Source organism: Saccopteryx bilineata, chromosome 3 (genome assembly GCF_036850765.1).
Source record: "Saccopteryx bilineata isolate mSacBil1 chromosome 3, mSacBil1_pri_phased_curated, whole genome shotgun sequence".
Taxonomy (NCBI): Eukaryota; Metazoa; Chordata; class Mammalia; order Chiroptera; family Emballonuridae; genus Saccopteryx; species Saccopteryx bilineata.
Genome location: NC_089492.1, coordinates 158,967,780 through 158,986,772, shown reverse-complemented (window position 1 = coordinate 158,986,772; position 18,993 = coordinate 158,967,780). Strand labels below are relative to the sequence as shown.

At 38.7% G+C, this 18,993-nt stretch overlaps 1 protein-coding gene across 7 annotated transcripts in view; it reads left to right on the top strand.

Annotated features, from left to right (window-relative positions):
* The window catches only part of IL1RL2 (interleukin 1 receptor like 2), a 42,946-nt gene extending 24,280 nt beyond the window's left edge, over positions 1-18,666 (top strand). For all 7 annotated transcript variants that reach the window (XM_066267898.1, XM_066267897.1, XM_066267896.1 and 4 more), the window contains 3 exons: positions 2,970-3,113; positions 10,716-10,877; positions 13,463-18,666. In XM_066267898.1, the coding sequence (XP_066123995.1) occupies positions 2,970-3,113; positions 10,716-10,877; positions 13,463-13,881 (725 nt within the window). In that variant the 3' untranslated portion in view covers positions 13,882-18,666. The remainder of the gene's footprint in view (positions 1-2,969; positions 3,114-10,715; positions 10,878-13,462) is intronic.
* Positions 18,667-18,993: the final 327 nt, after the last annotated feature.

Below are 18,993 nucleotides of genomic sequence, written 5' to 3'. Positions count from 1 at the left end.
ACCATATTCTCCCTTTCCACGCGGCAGCCCTGTACTTCCAGCTGCTGACTGCACTTACTTAAACTTTATATGAAAGGGAATAGTACAGAGATGGGTTAAGGTCAGTTGAGGCCCTGGGCGCAGAAGAAAATATTGGGTCCCTTAAAAATAAATAAAAAATATTATGTACTATTAATGTTCAAATTGCACATATGAAACCAAACTTGGTGTCATTAGAAAAAATGTAAAGATGGGGTTTTGCGGGGCCGTTCAGAAGTCGGGGCCCTGGGCAAATGCCCGGTGCACCCTTCGTTAAATCCGCCTCTGGAATATATAGTATATTTCTTTTTATGTTTTGCTTCCTAGGTTTATGGGGTTCATTGTTGTCTTAGTACCCTGTAGCTGTAGTTCATTTTTATTGTTGAATCATATTCCATTGAATAACAAAATCATAACTTATTTATTCTACTCTATGTATGTCATCCTCTGAGTTGTTCTCAGCTTGGGACAATTTGTAAACAATGTTGCTGTGGAAATTTCTGAGTGTGTGAGCTTGTACTCACTAGAAGCATTCCTCTACAGTATTTCGTTAGAAGTAGAATTGCTACAGAGAGTACTCTAGGTCCACTCCTGAGAAAGGAGGGAGCTTAACCGTGGGAAACTTTAGAGATTGCATAATACCTGAAGTGGTTATAATTGAAATCTGCCTCAACTTAGAAGTTTGAGTTCTTTGTTTAGTAACCTTGAATGAAAATGAGCAGCATAGATTTTCTATGCCAATACTAATTTTTAGATACTGAGTACCTGGAAGCACTGTGTTCAGAAGGATTTCAAGGCAAAGTCCAGGCTGAGAGAAATAATGCTGTTATCAGTTTATACTTGCAGATCATGCAGGAGGGAGGTGGGTGGTTTTTTCTTCTTTGCTGTGGGTCAGTTAGGAAAGCTGTGCTTAACAGATTCACCTTTGCTTATTTCACATATCACATGCAATGTATTTTTTTTTTGGACATGTGTATTTTGTTTTGTTTCCCCTGAGTTCTTAGAAACATTACTCTCTTAAATCCAAGCCCCTGGGTTTACTTAGGGCCAGAGGTAAGGTTACAGCTTCTCCATTTGAATTTCACAGTTCATTTGAAGACACATCCAGATAGAATCTTGTTTAGTTTATCTGAAGCAAGGTCACTAGAAAGTTGTTTGGATGGCATGTACCTTTCAGTGAATTTCTTTTAACCACTTATTCTCAGATACCATCTCAGTTTAAGGCTGGTGGTAGCCATATGGACCCAAATGGCTAATATTACCCTTACATAACCTTCAACAAACTGCTGGTGTCTCAACAGTGAGTTTTCTACTTACTTCAGTTTCAAAGCTCATATTCCCTTTGAACTCATTCATTCATTTCTGTTTCCAATTTTATCATCTTTTAGAAAAGAAGGTATCAACTCTCCTGAATTCAAGTATTTCAGGCTATCACTGCTGTCTACTTATTAGGGGATTCTGAATCTCACAAATTGTGTGAACATGGTCTCCTTATCATGGACATTGACAATACCAAGACCTCTGAAATGTACATTAAGGGTTCTCAGACATCGGTCCTCCCAAAGAGAGAGGTGGCATTGGTGTTCCAAGAACTTGGAAGGGGCAAAGACATATGGGGGTTGGGAGGGAAGGCAGAATCCATCCAAGAGTTAGAAACTAGAGGTGCAAACAAGTGGTCAGAATCAGATTGAGCACCAGAGTGCAGAGCAGATCCACTTGGCTGTGCTGGGACTTAATGGATTGATGTTGTTTTGGCACAGAACTATGTAGACATTGTGTCTATAGATATTGTGCTTTATTGTGCAGATTAGAGCCCATCTCACAGAGTGCTATGTGAGGAACTGAGTTGAAGTTCAGTATTTGAAGACATACAGTCATCGCTAGAGATGTCTTTGGCCTCAAAATGTTTGCAACATGGTGTGGCATAAGGCAGGTTGTAGTAAGCGCTTTAATGAGTATTTTAAAATTGTAAATGCTCTGTGAATTCAAAGAAAAGTGAATCCCACTCCTCACCCCTAAACATAGCTTCTAGCGGCAACTGGAGGATCATGAAGAGGATCTATGAAGGAAGTGGTATATGTGGTGGGTTCTAAGAATGAAGAGGATTTCTCTTCCTCTCTCCTCCTTCTCCTTTTCTAATTCTCTCCTTCTTAGAACCTCTTTCTTGGGCAACACAAGTTTGGGTTTTGGTGAGGAAGAAAGCTGTGATGTTCCTCTTGTCAGCTATGTAAGAAGGAGCATGATTTTTTTTGCAGAATTGGAGTTCCAGAGGAACTGGTTCTGCTCCTTGATCATCTCCTGCCCACAACTTTTTCCATAATTGCTCTGTGGTGTGCTTACAAGCAGAGCAAGACATAAACACCCTTCCTGAGACTACATAGCTCAGACAAGCACCCAGTTTAGGCTCTGGCACAGAGAGGCTCAAGTGGGAGTTTGGCTCTTAGCCAGTCTTGTAGAGCCAACAGAGATGTTTCCAAGGGAGGCAACTGATGGCTCTTTATGACACGACTCCTGCCATTCAGTTGGGAGTAATGAAGAAAGCAGCTGTAACAATATTATAATCAAGAATGTGTGTCAATACCACCTAGGGAACTTTCCTAATCATGTACTAGGCTTCCAACCTGGAGTGCTGATTCAGGAGGACTTGGCCATATGTTTTTCAACAGCAGTCCTCACACATTTGAAACCATCCTGTATCTACCTTTGGGCACTGCGGTTCTGCAGAATTTCCTTTCTCAGGTTCCCAAGAAGACTTTGTTCCTAAAATGCATGGGTCAGACTAGATTATTTGACTCTCGTGTATATTATTTAACTAAAAAGAAATATTTAAGCAGTTTCCTTTTTCATTGATATCTAATATTTTTTTTCAGCATTGGTAATGTGATAAGTATATGTCAAATGTGTAACTGACACTTTGTATCATTATTATATTATTTTGCTGTCATTTGCAGTGCCAGATTTTGGAGCTTACTTGATAGGAGGGCTGCTGGCCTTCACAGGTGCAGCAGTGTTGGTCATGTGCATCTACAGCATTTTTAGGATCGACATTGCACTTTGGTGTCGAAGTGCCTTCCATTCCGCTGGGACTATAGAAGGTAAGTGTGGGGAGACACTAAAAACTGACTCATCATTAGTACTCACATATTCCTATGAACACTGTAAATATTCTTCTTCATATTTTACTAGCTTGCCTTATATATGTTGTTGGAAAATTAAAAGGAAAGAATCTCCTTGGAACTTTTCATATTTCTGAGAAATGATTTTTCCAAGACCACCTAGCACTATTCAGTCAAATCAGGCTCTTAGGCTAGTACTGAATGAATCAGTCTTCTGGGTCCTCCTGCAACCAGTTTCGAATGGTTCTCACCTCCACTGATAGAAGCAAAAAAAGAAAATTTACCCTTAAGCAAAGTGCTCTTCATCCATGATGTAACCATAACTCAGTGAATGCTGGGACAGAATGTATGTTTTGCTTGCCACAGCACCTTATGCCCGGTGTCTGGAAAAATTTGTCTCCCCTTCGCAAGTTTGAAGAAAGAAAGACTCGAGTAAAGGTATTTAATTGTATATCTTAATTATGGAATGAGAAAGAAGAAGGAAAAAAGGAAGGAAAGAAGGGAGGGAGGGAGGAAGGAAAAAAGGAAGGAAGGAAGACAGATTAGAGCCCATCTCACAGAGGGCTATGTGAGGAACTGAGTTGAAGTTCAGGAAAGCACTGAGTAGAGACCTGGGGAACAAGAGAGCTCCCTTGTTGTCTGAAGGCCAAAGCCACCTGCCACTGCTGCTCTATCTGCTGGTTAGAGTTTGGTTTCTGGAGCCTACTCCTGCTACTTAGCATGAAAAACACCTAAGTGTGACCCCAAGACTCTGAGAAGCCGCATTCCCCACCATTGTAGTTTTAACTCTGTGATATACAGGGTGGAGCAAAGGTAGATTTATGGTTGTGAGTAGACAAAACAGTTTATTATTAAATTATTTGTTAATTATTGTAATTTTTTCCATATGAACAACTATAATCCTACTTTTGCCAAGCCTTTACATCTGTCTCAGAATGGATATGATCTATTAAGGCCTTGAAAAAGGTAACATCTGCTTTTAAGTACCCTAATTATTATAATTCATAGAAGGCTGAAGGAAGTCTGTGCAGCTCACATGCAGAGAGATGCAGAGATTTATACCTTTCAAGTTCAGAACTTATAACAAGAGCAGAAATAGGGGGAAAATAAGTGTCGCACTTGCTTTATGAGTCCCTATTCAGAGAAGAGCACTCTTTACACTACAGGCCTGCTTTGCATATAAAATCCATGATCAGAGTTGTTATACACATGGTTAATAAAACATAGATGTCTTAACTTGGACTTTATTCAACATTAAATTTTAGAATTCAAATTTTTCATTCCTTGAGCCTTTGAAACAAAAGAAAGCAACCAACTTTTTTCTTTCTTTTTTTTGAATTTTGATGACAGAATTCAATTATGAACTTTTGGCTTTTGGTATCCAGGGTAACCTGAAGCCCCTCCAGTGCTGGGGACAGGCAGGTGGACATGGGTTTTTGTTGGGCGGTGGTCCATGCAAAGGCTGCTCCGTGTAGTCGCTTGTGATGGAGCTTCAGCCTGCCTCTAGCTGAGCAGAAACTTCAGTGCATCTGCACTTGTGCTTTCTGACCTATTCATGCAAGTGGTTTGACTGCACTCTATCGACTAACAGCTGACTACATAGACTTAGGTGGTGTTCCCAGAATTCTGGCCCCATAACATCTATCTCTTCCTGACTCACTGCAGCTCTGGGAACATGAGTAATGGGTGGATGGTAAAGATGCCAGTTAGCAGGTCAAGTTTAACAGGAAGAGAAGAAAGGAATAGTGACTCACCCTGAGTCGGGAACTGAGCAGAGGAGAGACTCAGGAAGCCCCACCCTCTGCTGAGCCTGGGCAACATCCCAAATTCAGAACCAGTGGACTGAGGGCTTGCAGATAGGAAACTACAGTCAGCCAGTGGTCCCCTTTCCTCTTTTTGTTTTAATTCAAAAAAATCTATGCACAGTTTGTGATTAAATTCTTGACAGCTTAGTCCATGAGAACTACTATCCTGTAATATCCCTTGGAATGTTAGCTTTACCAGTGAGCTAGTGATGGCACTTAAAGATGAGTCTCAGATGCTGCTTCCAGCTTTGCCTTCCTGAAAGACAGTTTCTGGTTATTTAGGGACATGTGGAGTGATGGATGGCACACACAAATGAGGAAGTAAGAGAAATTGTGTCCTTTTTGTGATAAAGTATTTATTTCATAGATTAGTCAGCCTTTATATGTGATTAATAGTTACATGTGTTTAACTCAGTTTTATTAAGAATTATCAGTAGGCTTAGATAAAGCTCATGAATTCTTTATATTCTCTATTAAGTCACAGGAGATGCTTTAAAAATTATCTTGCCAGGTGTGCATATGTGTACAAAAATATGAGTATCAATTTACAAATCTTTTAAAGTGATGTGTATATGCTTCACCTTATTCCATATAAGGTGGGAAAAGTTCAATATATATATATTCATATGAAAAAATTATAATAATTAACAAATAATTCAAGAATAAACTCTGTGTTTTGTGTACTCACAACCATAAATCTACCTTTGCTCCACCCTGCATATCATAGAGTTAATATATATTTAATATAATGTGGGGAAAGTAGAACAGAACAATTAGAAACAAGGCAAAATAAGTACAGTGAATGCAGGCAAACAAAAGAAGAATGGTAAAATAAAGCTAGGGTAGCATTCATGACCAAATTTCGGACAGGTTGTTAAGGTGAGCTTGCCTTAGAAGCAAAAGCAAAAATAATCACATGATTCACTGTGTACTGTTCACAGAAACCTTTCAGTTGCCGCTGAAAGCACATGGCCTTTTTTCAGGACAATTTTTCGAGAAACATTTTTATTTTTTCTAAGGAATTGTCATTTTTCAAAGATGTGATGCAGTGAACACTGTGTGCAGAAACATGTAATAGATTTTATGTGGCCTTTCTTCTAGTGTCTTCTGTTCACGTTAGAGCTATAGTACCAAATCTCATGCTATTCAGTAAAAGCACTTACATGAAGGCCAAATTAATTGTCTGATTTTTTCCACTGGTCCACTTTGATCAGATTTAAAATTTAGAAAATTGGGCCCTGGCTGGTTGGCTCAGTGGTAGAGTGTCAACCTGGCATGTGGAAGTCCTAGGTTCAATTCCCAGTCAGAGCACACAGGAGAGGCACCCATCTGCTTTTCCCTTCTGACCCTCCCTTTATCTCTCTCTCTCTTCCCTCCCCACAGCCACGGCTCAATTGATTTGAGTCTGTCAGCCTGGGTGCTGAGGATGGCCCCATTGAACCTCTGCCTCAGGCACTAAAAATAACTCAGTTGCTAGCATGGCCTCAGATAGGCGGAGCATCTGCCCCAGATGGGGGTTGCCAGGTGGATCCCAGTAAGGGCACGTGCAAAAGTCTGTCTCTGTCTCTCCCCTACTCTCACTGAAAAAAAAATTAGGGAATTGAATAATTTGTATGCAATCTTCCATAAACATTAATTTATGTAAATACATTTTTGTATTATTACCAACAGCCAATAAGAGCATATACTGATACTTTAACATCAAAAATAAGGTTGAAACTCCTTAGAAAATGAAAGAAATGTAATCAGAACCTGAATAAACTGTGACCCACCACTCTCTAGAGGTGAGCTGTGAGCATCTGCTGGCTGGCCCAGTTTACTCAGAAAACTTTCCAGTAGGTCTACACTTTTACAATTTCCTTGATGAAATAAACAGTTGGGTGCGTCCAACTCATTGTTATCTGTTTCTATTTATTATTATTTGCTCAATTGCTATTGTAGTTACCACGGTTGAGAAACAGATGACCTCAAAACTTAATGAAACAAAACAATCATTTATTTTGCCTGTAGATTCTGTGGATCAGGAATGTAGGGACACTCCATGAGAATGGCCTGTCTTAACTCCATGATGTCTGGGGTCTGAGCCAGAGAACTGGAAGTTGATTGTGGTTTTAAGGTGGTGGCCTCAGCTCCTCTTCACAAGGGCCTTTCCAAGCAGTGTCTTTCTGTGCCTATGTTGGGCTTCCTCACAACATGGTTTCTGGCTTCCAATGGCCAGTGTTTCCAGAGCAGGAGAGCCAGGGAAAAGCCATATTTTACTTTATGACTAAGATTCTGGATTTCCAGTATTGATTCTATTGCATTCTCTCTGTCAAGGCAGCTACGGAGTCCTACCCAATTTGAAGGGAGTGAAAACAGATTCCACCTCTTTTTGGGCTGTGACAAAGTTCTGAAAGAAAACTCAGGACCAGAAATATTGTTGGACAGCGATTTATGAAAAATACAGTCTGACACAGATGCCCAGGACTAACAGGGATAAGTTTTGTGAAGCTTCCTGATTCCAATTGTCATCTCAGCTGCACCAGATGGAGCAGTTGAGCTGGGCTTGAATCAAAATTGTGCACTTACCAGCTGGGAGACTGTTGAAATTTTCCGCACCCTTACTCCTAATCTGAGAATACAAATGTAACCCCCACCGTTGACTGTGAGAGGCAAAGCCATGAAATGCTGGTGTGCAGTGGTATAAGAGGGCCCTTCAGAATTATCCAGCTGAAACAAAAAGCAAAATGAATGAAGCCTGGTCTTTTGCTATACTGGTCAGTTTTATGAAATGCTCTTTTGAAAGTGATGAAACCCCATTGCATTTTGAGAACAAGTCAGGAAGATATATTTCTACTCAAAATCTTAGTCAGAAAAAAAAATGAGCAAAAAAATTGAGAGCAGGCTTATATTTTCAGGTTTTAAAAGGTGTGAGATTTTCTTCTGTCTCTGAGTTTGCACATTGCACAAAAAAAGTTACCTGTGTCCTGAAATGCCTCTCCTAAAAAGTGAATGTGAAGCACTATCACTTAATAAAAAGGAGACTTCACTTAGTAAAAATGATTTTTTAGTTCCCTTTTCCTTTACTTTACTTTCCTTTTTTACCCTTCCTTCTTTTCTCTCTTTCCTTCTTCCCTTTCTTCCTTCTCTCTCTCTCTCTATTTCATCAGAGAAACTGGGGGAAAAAGATAAATAGATTGAGAGAAGAGAGACACCTGGCAGGGCTTGGAACAGTGATGTCAATAAACCTGGCATTTGTTGTAGTTGAGAGACCAGGAAATACTGCATTTGCTGTGGGGAGGGGTCACCATTATGCTGAGGATAGAGTACGGAACCAACCAAACTTTGTTATAAAAGGATAAATATTATCATTCTTTTAATTGGGAAAATTTAATTTTTTTTTCCTCCAAAGTTTCAAAATATAAGGATTTTGTGAAATCTTTTAAAAAATATCTTTGTGTTTGTGTGTGTATATTTATGTATGTGTGTGTATTATAATATACATAATCCTCTGACTTTATAAAGTCAAGTGTATGACATTAATTTATTTTAAATTTTTATTTAGAAATGTAGGGCTAGTAGCCACGGCCACCATCACAGCCGTCTGGCCCATTCAGGTTCACATTAGATTCGGTAATGAAACAATGGAGCCAAGAACTGATGGGCCATCACCTTTAATCCTAGCTTGCACCCAGCGGGCAAGTAAAAACACACACTGGGCTCCAAAACCCACTCATTCAGTGCTCACAAAGCTACTTACTTATCTGAGTTTCCTAGAATCAAAGGTTTCTAGCTCACTAGCCTTATTCACCTCTGTACCCCATCTCCTTCTCTCTGCACTAACTCTGTACAAACTGGCTTCTCCTTCAGCACTCTGCCATCTTGGCTGCCTCTCCTCTCCTCCACATGGCCTTTCTCTGCTCTCCTCTAGCATGGGCTCCTCCTAGAAGGTAATCCCTCTTCTCCCCGAAACAACACGATCTCTCTTCCTTTTAAAACCTTTTGGCGTGAAAGCCCTCCCCCAACACATATTAACATAATCACACTCATCCCAAGCAATCACCTGGGCAACGGGCTTCTAAGTGGGCAGTGCCACCTTTAACAAAGTGAGCATAATATATTTTATCTGCCCAACAAAAATGTTAAATTTAACAGTGTGAGATTTATCAATAAAAGTACATAGGTTTCAGATAAACATTTCTATAGCATTTGAACTGTTGATTATGTTGTATACACAGCACCCAAAGTCAAATCACCCTTCCCACCCACCACCCACTCCCCTTTCTCCATGTCCCCTTCCTCCTGGTAACCACTTCACTGAGACATGAGTTTCAGTTTTATATTCCATCTATGTGTGAAATCATACATTTCTCAGCTTTTTCTGATTTACTTATTTCACTCAGTATAATGTTCTCAAGGTCCATCCATGTTGTTGTAAATTGCACTATGTCATCATTTCTTATGGCTGAATAGTATTCCATTATATATATGTACTATACCTTATTTATCCAATCTTCTATTGAAGGGCTTTTTGGTGGTTTCCATGTCTTGGCCACTGTGAACAATGCTGCAGTGAACATAACATGGGCGTGCATGTGTCTTTACATACCAATGTTTTTGAATTTTAGGGGTAGATACTCAATAGAAGAATTTCTGAGTCATATGGTAGTTCTAGTCTTAATTTTTTAAGGAACCACCATACTTTCTTCCATAATATTTGTATTAATTTCCATTCCTACCAACAGTGAATGAGGGTTCCTTTTTCTTCACAACCTCTCCAACATTTGTTATTACCTGTCTTGTTGATAATAGCTAATCTAACACGTGTGAGGTGGTAGCTCATTGTAGTTTTGATTTGCATTTCTCTAATAGCTAGTGAAGATGAGCATCTTTTCATATATCTATTGGCCATTTGTATGTCCTCTTGGGTGAAGTGTCTATTTGGGTCCTGTCCCCATTTTTTTAATTGGATTGTTTGCTTGTTTGTTGTTGAGATTTGTGAGTTCTTTATATATTTTGGATATTAACCCCTTATTGAAACAGTTCTTTGTAAATATCATCTCCCATTTGGTTGGCTGAATATTTGTTTTGTTGTCTGTTTCTTTTGCTGTGCAGAAGCTTTTTAGTTTGAGATAGTCCCATTCATTTATTGTTGCTTTTCCTTCCCTTGCCTTTGGGATCAAATTTATAAATTGTTCTCTGTGGCTAAGTTCCATGAGTTTAGTACCTATGTTTGCATAGGTACTAAATTTATTGTTTCAGATCTTATATTTAGATTTCTGATCCATTTTAAATTAATTTTTGTGCAGGGAGACAAATTGTAGTCATGTTTCATTCTTTTGCATGTAGGTTTCCAATTTTCCTAGCACCATTTATTGAAGAAGCTTTCTTTCTCCATTGTGTTTTTGGCTCCTTTGTTAAAAATCATTTCTTCATATATATGTGGTTTTATTTCTGGGTTCTCAGTTCTGTTCCATTGATCTGTGTTCCTGATTTTCTGCCAGTACCATGCTGTTTTGATTATTGTGGTTCTGTAGCATAATTTGAAGTCAGGTAGGGTGATACCTGTGGCCTCACTGTATTTTACCTCCCAGCACAGCACAGCCAGTTCTTAGAGTCTGCTCAGATGCTTGGTCTTTTTACAGATCAGTGTGAAATTTCAGTGATGGAATTCACTGGTAGGTTTATTGTGAGATTTGGCCTATTTTGCCTTGTACAGTTAGGACTGTATGCTGTTACACAGGACCTGTCAAAGTGACTTTGATGACAGCTCTTTCTTCATCCATTTCCTTTTCAGATGGAAAGCTGTATGATGCATACATCTTGTACCCCAAGCTTCAACGAGAACACCAGAAATGTAATGTGGACACACTGGTTCTGAAGGTTCTGCCTGAGGTGCTGGAGAGGCAGTGTGGATATAAGTTGTTTATATTTGGCAGGGATGAATTTCCTGGACAAGGTATGTTTTAAGAGCAGTAGAAAAACAACTAATAATGTAAAAATATAAATGACACTTCATTCTTCACTTTATAACTTGTGGGGCCACTGCTTGCCTTTCCCACTGAACCAAAAGAAGTCTTTTACCTCCCCAGCCTTTAACCCCTAAGCTGAGGAGCTTAGAACCATGTTCTCGTCTCTCATTAAGCTCACTCCTACAACAGAATAACTGGTATCCTAGCTGATATAATGTGACTCTCACTTTGAGCAAGAACATAGTTAAGCCATTCATATGAATAGGTGGAGAATGACATAACTTTGACCAAGAGACTGAAAGTGGTCACTTGCCCTGATGTTCTTGAGCCTAACTGCTGAATATTTTCTGTCAGTTTGAATATGTAAATCAACTCATGTTTAAAGCTGATTTTCTAAATCTCAATCCCCTAATCCTTTCCTATCTAAATAAAATACATATTTACTTCTTTAATTTAATAGCTTTGGGCATTTCAGTTAACATCTTTGAATCTTAGTGGTCTCATCTTTCAAGTGGGGATAAGAATGCTTCCCTGACTTGGTGGAAAGAATTAAGAGAGTTTAAACTTGAATAGGGACCAGTAAGAGCTCAGTACATATTAAATATTCAAGGGATGAGTGTTTCTCTCTTTGAAGGTTATATGGAATTTGAAATAAACTATTTTCTAGTCACTGGGAAACCAAGATTACTAATTTATAGCATTTGGTAAATGGCTTATTCTGGGTTGTTTTAAAAGGTTTCTAACTACTTTGGATTTATAGGCTACTCATAACCTCAGTGAGAGTACTACAACTTTTCTAGTTATGACTTCATCCTCTATGAAGAAATGAAAATTTAGTCCAGTGTCATTATAATCATGTAGAAGAGCTCCGATTTCATAATTATAACAATACTTACTCATTTACTGATTCAAAAAGTAATTATTAAATGCTTGCTATGTGCAGGGTAATGTTATAGAACATTAAAATAAATCAAAACTATTATCAAACAGATTCTGAGCCCAGAAAGGGTCTGCTTTGGGCCAGCTTATAGCGTGTGGATTCTTGACTTCATTCAGGAATGATTTCTTAGCGTGAGTCCAAGTGATTTTGAAAGTATGTTTATTATAGCTGGGGACAGTGCAATGAAGGAAAGGTTTTGTCTAGAAGCAACAGGAAAGAGCCTGGGCAGGGCTGCTTTGGTTCTCTAGAAATGTAATAGGAAAGACGAGAGCCATGCTGAGCTTCATGGACTCACTGAGCAATTAAAAGTAACAGTGATAGAAGTGAGCCAAGGTGGTCTGCTTTTAACTTAGTAGAAAGTCAGAGGAAAAGGGTGCCTTGCAGATAGGTTCAGGAGGTTAGCCTGGCATGAGCTGCCACTGCCTGCTGCTCCCCTAGTTGCAAATCTTATGAGAACCCTTAGAGTTTAGGAGAAAGAAAGCAGAGACACATGCCTAAGGGAGAGAGGCCTGGTTGTGCTCTAGAGAGAGCATGCTTTTGGGGATGTTGTTCTCTAGTCTTATATATTAAGTATAAGGAAAATATAAAACTTGATCTTTATTTCTAAAAAAGACCAGGTTTTCTCACAGCTAAATATTTCAAGAACTCTTCCCTGTTCCAAGAAATCATTGGGTATGTTAATTGGTTTCAAGTAAGTCCTATAAATCCTAGTCATTTAAATAGCTATAAAGCACAAGAGGAAAACACAAATATAGATGAATACATTTGAGCTAACTACATTAAAAAAAATTTTTTTTAAATCTATTTATTTAAAAAAAAATACATTCATTATCTTATTCCGGACCTTCGGCTAAGTCTGGGGATACAAAGCAGGGTATGATAAGATCTTCGTTCTGAGAAGTTCACGGTCTGTAGAGGGAGCATTAGGCTGAGGAAAGTGATATACCAACAACTATCAAAACATGTGATTCATGAAAATAAAGGACTAATTTTTTTATAAAAAATTAGGATGTTTTTACAGAAGAGAAGATAAATGTTAAAAAAATTGTTAATCCATTTCTAAGTCATATTTGTTTGTTGTTTGTTAGTGAAAGGGAGAAGAGAGGAAGGGAAGGAGAGAGAGAGGGAGGGAGGGAGGGAGGGAGGGAGGGAAGGAGGGAGAGAGGGAGAGAAAGAGAGAGAGAGAGGCAGGAAGGGAGAGAAATGAGAAGCATCAACCTATAGTTGTGGCACCTTAGCTGTTCATTAATTGCTTTCTCATATGTGCCTTGACCAGGGAGCTCCAGCTAAGCAATTGACCCCTTGCTCAACCCAGCAACCTTGGTCTTCAAGCCAGAGACCTTGGCCTTAAGCCAGTGACTATGGGGTCATGTCTATAATCCCTTGCTTAAACCAGAGACCTCACATTCCATCTGGGGATCCCACACTTAAGCCAGCTTAAGTTCAGGGTTTTGAACCTGGGTCCTTAGTGTCCCAGGTTGATGCTCTATCCACTGTGCCACAACTTGGTCAGGTCTAAGTCATGTTTGTTTTAAAGTTTCTTCTTAGTGCCCATTTATAATGTTCTCAAGAACATTAAGGCCTGTGTTGTTTTAATCAGAGATCTTCTGCATCTTCTTTCTTTATTTGCAGCTATGGCTAATGTCATCGATGAGAACATCAAACTGTGCAGGAGACTGATCATCATCATAGTTCCAGAATTGTTTGAATTTGACCTATTAAGGAACATACCAGAAGACCAAATTGCAGTCTACAATGCTCTCATTCAGGATGGGATGAAGGTCATTCTGATTGAGGTAGAGAAAGTCAAGAACTATACAGCCATGCCAGAGTCAATCCAGTACATCAGACAGAAACATGGGTCCATCCAGTGGAGTGGGGACTTCACAGAGGAATCATCATGTGCAAAGACCAAGTTCTGGAAAAAAGTGAGATATCACATGCCACCCAAAAGGTTTCCACCACCTTCTCCAGCTCAGCTGCCAAAGCACACTCCTTGTGACTTCACAGATGGCAACTGGGAGGTCCATGTAGGGTTTTTCACCCCATAATGGAGAGTTTGTCCTCATGAAGTGGCTCACAGTTGGACAGGATGCATTGCATTCATGCCATCTGCTTGAGGTTTAGCATTGTGTACTTTGTGAGAGGGACTGTGCTGTTCGCTCATTTTGATCAGAGATACTTCTTTAGAAAAAGATATAACCTCTCCAGAAACCCTTATTAACTAATTGGCTCTGAACACTAATGAACATTTGCTGAACATGGATTAGATTTAATATTGATCCCCTGAGAAATGAGATAGAAGAAGCTGTAGAGTTGTAGTTCAGATGTCAGGAAGTTAGCACATGGTGTGGCACTTGTGCTGCGAAAGATAGCAGGAAGGCAGTCTGTAGGCTTGGAGAGGGCTGGCAAAAATAATGGCAGTTTTTATGCCTGACCAGTGTCCATGGGGCCCTAGTACTCAGGAGATATTTGTTATGTTTATGAGCACTTCTCATTCCTCTTATGCAAATAAATAGCTATGACCACAGTCTTAGTAAGTTGATACTGGAAGCAAATTAAAGGTCACCTAGATCAGTAGGACCAAGAGTGGCAACATTGGAATTGCCCATTAATCACCCTCTTAGAGAGCGTCATCCTTTGAAAGACTTTATCTTTCAAACCAAAATAAATTATAATTTACTTATTTTTTCAGCTGGCCTATGTCATCCAGAATTCTGAACAACATGTGAGAGACATGGTTCTTGCCCTGAGATGATGTCATTATAGTTCAAGCAAAACAAAGTAGTCTTTCAGTGCAACCTCATTACAGATGAATTTCTGATTTAACAGTCACAAAGACTTTTAATACTAAAATTTGGCTGTAAATTCTTACCACAACTCTCAAATACCTTTACCTTGAGGAGCTTAGCTATAACCTAACAATCATTGTGTGTTTGGTTGACTACACTGAGACCTGCCAAGATATAAAGTAAGATTCAGAAATTGGTGGCATTTTTATACACCAATAATGAACTATCAGAAAGAGAAATTAAGAAAATATTCTCATTTACAATTGTAATATCAAAAAAATAATAAAGTACCTAAGAATAAATTTAACCAAGAAAGTAAGAGACATGAATTCAGAAAACTATAAAATACTAATAAATAATAAAGAAAAAAATAGAAAAAAAGATAGAAATTGAGGAAGATAAAAATAACTGGAAGCTTATACCATGTTTATGGATAGGAAGAATTAACATCATTAAAATGTCTATACTACTCAAAACAATCTATAGATTCAACATAGTTCTTATAAAAATACCAATGGTATATTTCACAGAAGTAGAATAAATGTTCCAAAAATTTATATGGAACCACAAAAGACCTCAGATAGCTTCAACAATCTTGAGAAAGAAGAAATTGGAGGCATCACATTACTTGATATCAAAATATACAATGAGGCCAGAGTAATAAAAACAGCATTATACTGTCATAAAAACAGACATATAGATAAGTGGAACAGAATAGAGAGCCAAGAAGTCAACCCACACTTCTATAGTAACTTAATATTTGTCAAGGAAGGCAAGAACATACAATGGGATAAAGACAGTTCATTCAATGAATGGTGTTGGAAAAACTTGGCAGATATATGCAAAAAAAATGAAACTAGACCACCTCTTTATACCATACATAAAAATAAACTCAAAATAATTAAAGATTTAAAAGTAAACAGTAAAACCATAAAAATTTTTAGCAGAAAGCACACTGTAAAGTATTGGACATTTCTCATAACTATTTTTTCTGACATATATCTTTGGGCAAGGGAAACAAAAGAAAAAATAAACAAATGGGACTAAATCAAATCAAAAAGTTTTTTTCACAGCAACGGAAACCATCAACAAAATGATGACAACCTACTGAATGGGATAACATATTTACCAATAATACATCTGATGAAAAGTTAATATCTAGAACAAAGACTCCAATTAAAAAATGGGCAGAGACTGGCCAGATGGTGGTGCGGTGGATAGAGCATCAGCCAGGGATGCTGATGAACCAGGTTCAAAGCCCTGAGGTTGCCAGCTTGAGCACGGACTCATTCTGCTTCAGCATGGGCTTACCAGCTTGAGTGTAGGGTTGCTGGCTTGAGAGTGGGATCATAGACATGACCCCATGGCTGCTGGCTTGAGCCCAAAGGTTGATGGCTTGAAGTCCAAGGTCACTGGCTTGAGCCCAAGGTCGATGGCTTGAAGTCCAAGGTCACTGGCTTGAGCCCAAGGTTGCTAACTTGAACAAGGAGTCACTGGCTCAGCTGGAGCCCCCTGGTTAAGGCACGTATGAGAAAGCAATCAATGAACAATTAAGGTGCTGCAACTATAAGTTGATGCTTCTCATCTTTTTTGCTTCATGTCTGTCCCTCTCTCTCTCTCCTTCATGTGCACGTGCACACTAAAAAACAAAATAAACTGGGCACAGACCTGAATACTTTTCCAAAGAGGATATACAGATAGTCAGTAGACATGTGAAAAAATGCTCAATATCACTAGTCTTCAAAGAAATGCAAATTAAAACCACAATGAGATATCACCTCACACCTGTCAGAATGGCTATCATCAATAAATCAACAAACAACAAGTGCTGGCGAGGATGTGGAGAAAAGGAACCCCTCCTGCACTGTTGGGAATGCAGATTGGTGCTGCCACTGGAAAGTACTATGGAATCAGAAATTAAAAATGGAAATGCTTTATGACTAGTGATTCCATTTCTCAGAATTTATCTGAAGAAACCCTAAACACTTATTCAAAAAATATATGCATCCTTATGTTCATTGTCAAGTTCTTTACAATAGCCAAGATTTGAAAGCAGCCCAAGTGTCCATAAGTTAATGAGTGAATAAAAAAGCTGTGATACACTTAGACAATGGAATACTACTCAACTGTAAAATAGAAGGAAATCTTATGTTTTGCAACAGCATGGATGGACCTGGAGAGTATTATGCTAAGTGAAATAATCCAGTGAGAGAAAAAATATACCATATTATATTACTTATATGTGGAATCAAATGAACAAAATAAACAAAATAGAAACAGACTCAAAGACACAGAGAAAAACCTGACAGCTGTCAGAGGGGAGGGGTGTTATAAGGCTGGATAAAAAAAGTGAAGGGATTAAGAAAAATAATTGGCCTGCTATGGTTAGAATATTTACGTCCAACCAAATTCACATGTTAACATCCTAACACCCAATGTCATGGTATTAGGATGTGCGGCCTTTCGGGGGTGATCAGGTATTAAAGGAGGAGACTTCACAAAAGGAGACCCCAAAGAGCTAGTTTCCTAGTCCCTTTTACCATGTGAGGACACAGTGAGAAGCTACCACCAGAAAGAGGACCCTCATCTGACCATGCTGGCTTCCTGATGTTAAACTTCCAGCTTCCAAAACTGAGAGAAATAAATTTTCAAGTTTAATGAGCCACCCAGTCTATAGTATTTTGTTCTAACAGTTTAAACAGACTAAGGCATAGCTTAATAGTCAACAGGGGCTGAAAGGGCATTAGCCTGTGGGAAGGACAGGAGATGAAGGCAAGGCCTAGGGGAGTGAGGAGGTGAGATGGGTGATCTATAATCCCAGTATGGAGGGAGGAGCAGAATGTATTGGGGGGACAGGATCAGGCAGGTCTGGGCTCTTCCTCACACATTGTGGATGGTGTGGAGTGTTTGATGGGAACTTATACAATAAAAGGCACATTCTGGGCTTTTAGAATTTATGTTCCAAGGTGATCTAGTGTTATATATTTCTCAACTCCTGACTCAACATCTAGCCACTGTTTATTTTATTTAATACTTGCTCTTTAAATATTTTTAAACACTGGTAAACGCATAAAACACAAAATTTATCGTCTCAATCATTTTTAGTACACAGTACAGTGGCATGAAGCATGTTCACACTGTTGTACAACCATCAGCACCAGCATCTCCAGAACTTTTTCATTTTCTCAAACTGAAACGGTACCCATTAAACACTAATGTCCCATTTCCCTCTCCTCCCACTCAGTTCTTAGCAATGGTTTACCTTCTATGTCTATGAATTTGACTACTTAGATACCTCAAACAGGTAAAATACTACAGCATTTGTCCTTTTGTGACTGGCTTATTTCCCTTAGCAGAATGTCCTCAGGATTCATTTATATAATTTGCTTTTTGTTTCATTATTCTTACCTAGTCCTTCCCTCCCTTCTTTCTTTCTTCCCACTTGAATGGTGCACTGAGAACAGAAATACTTTATTTTATTATGAGGACAAGGGTAAATCCCCAGAAGTAATAAGCTCATTAGGGCCTTTGTAACTAGTTGTTTGTAATTTTTTTACATCTTAGTTTATCTCTCTGATGTGGGTATCATAATTCTTTATGGTAAATGAGCCAGTTGAAGTAATATGAGCTGTTGGTCATAGTAGACTAAAAGAGAAAAATGCTGCCTGACCAGGTGATGGCACAGTGGATAGAGCATCAGACTGGGATGCGGAGGACCCTGGTTCGAGACCCCGAGGTCTCCAGCTTGAGCGTGGGTTCATCTAGTTTGAGCAAAGCTCACCAGCTTAGACCCAAGGTCACTGGCTTGAGCAAGGGGTTACTCGGTCTGCTGTAGCCCCACGGTCAAGGCACATATGACAAAGCAATCAATGAACAACTAAAGTGCCACAACAAAAAACTGATGATTGATGCTTCTCATCTCTCTCTGTTCCTGTCTGTCTGTCCCTATCTATCCCGCTCTCTGATTCTCTGTCTCTGTCAAAAAAAAAAAAGAGCAAAATGCTGGCTACTGATATATAAGGTGACCAACTTTTTTACAATGAAAAGGAGGACAAAAATAAATTGAAGAAAACAATATTGTAAATAAAAGAAACATTTTATTCATTGCAACAATAATACACTATAATATGATAAATGCATAATAAAATCATTTGTAATATTTTTATATTGTAATTATGCTTATATGCTTATTAATTTTTAATAATTGTAAGATTATCTAAATGAGTACTTTTCCATTGAATCAATATTTTTTGTCAATGTGTCATCTTGTAACAATGTATTGGAAATATCTGAACAAGAAATTTCTTCATATTTAATTTTATGGCAAGGTGCTGCAGCTAGAGTATCAACATTCAATCTTGATTTCTCACT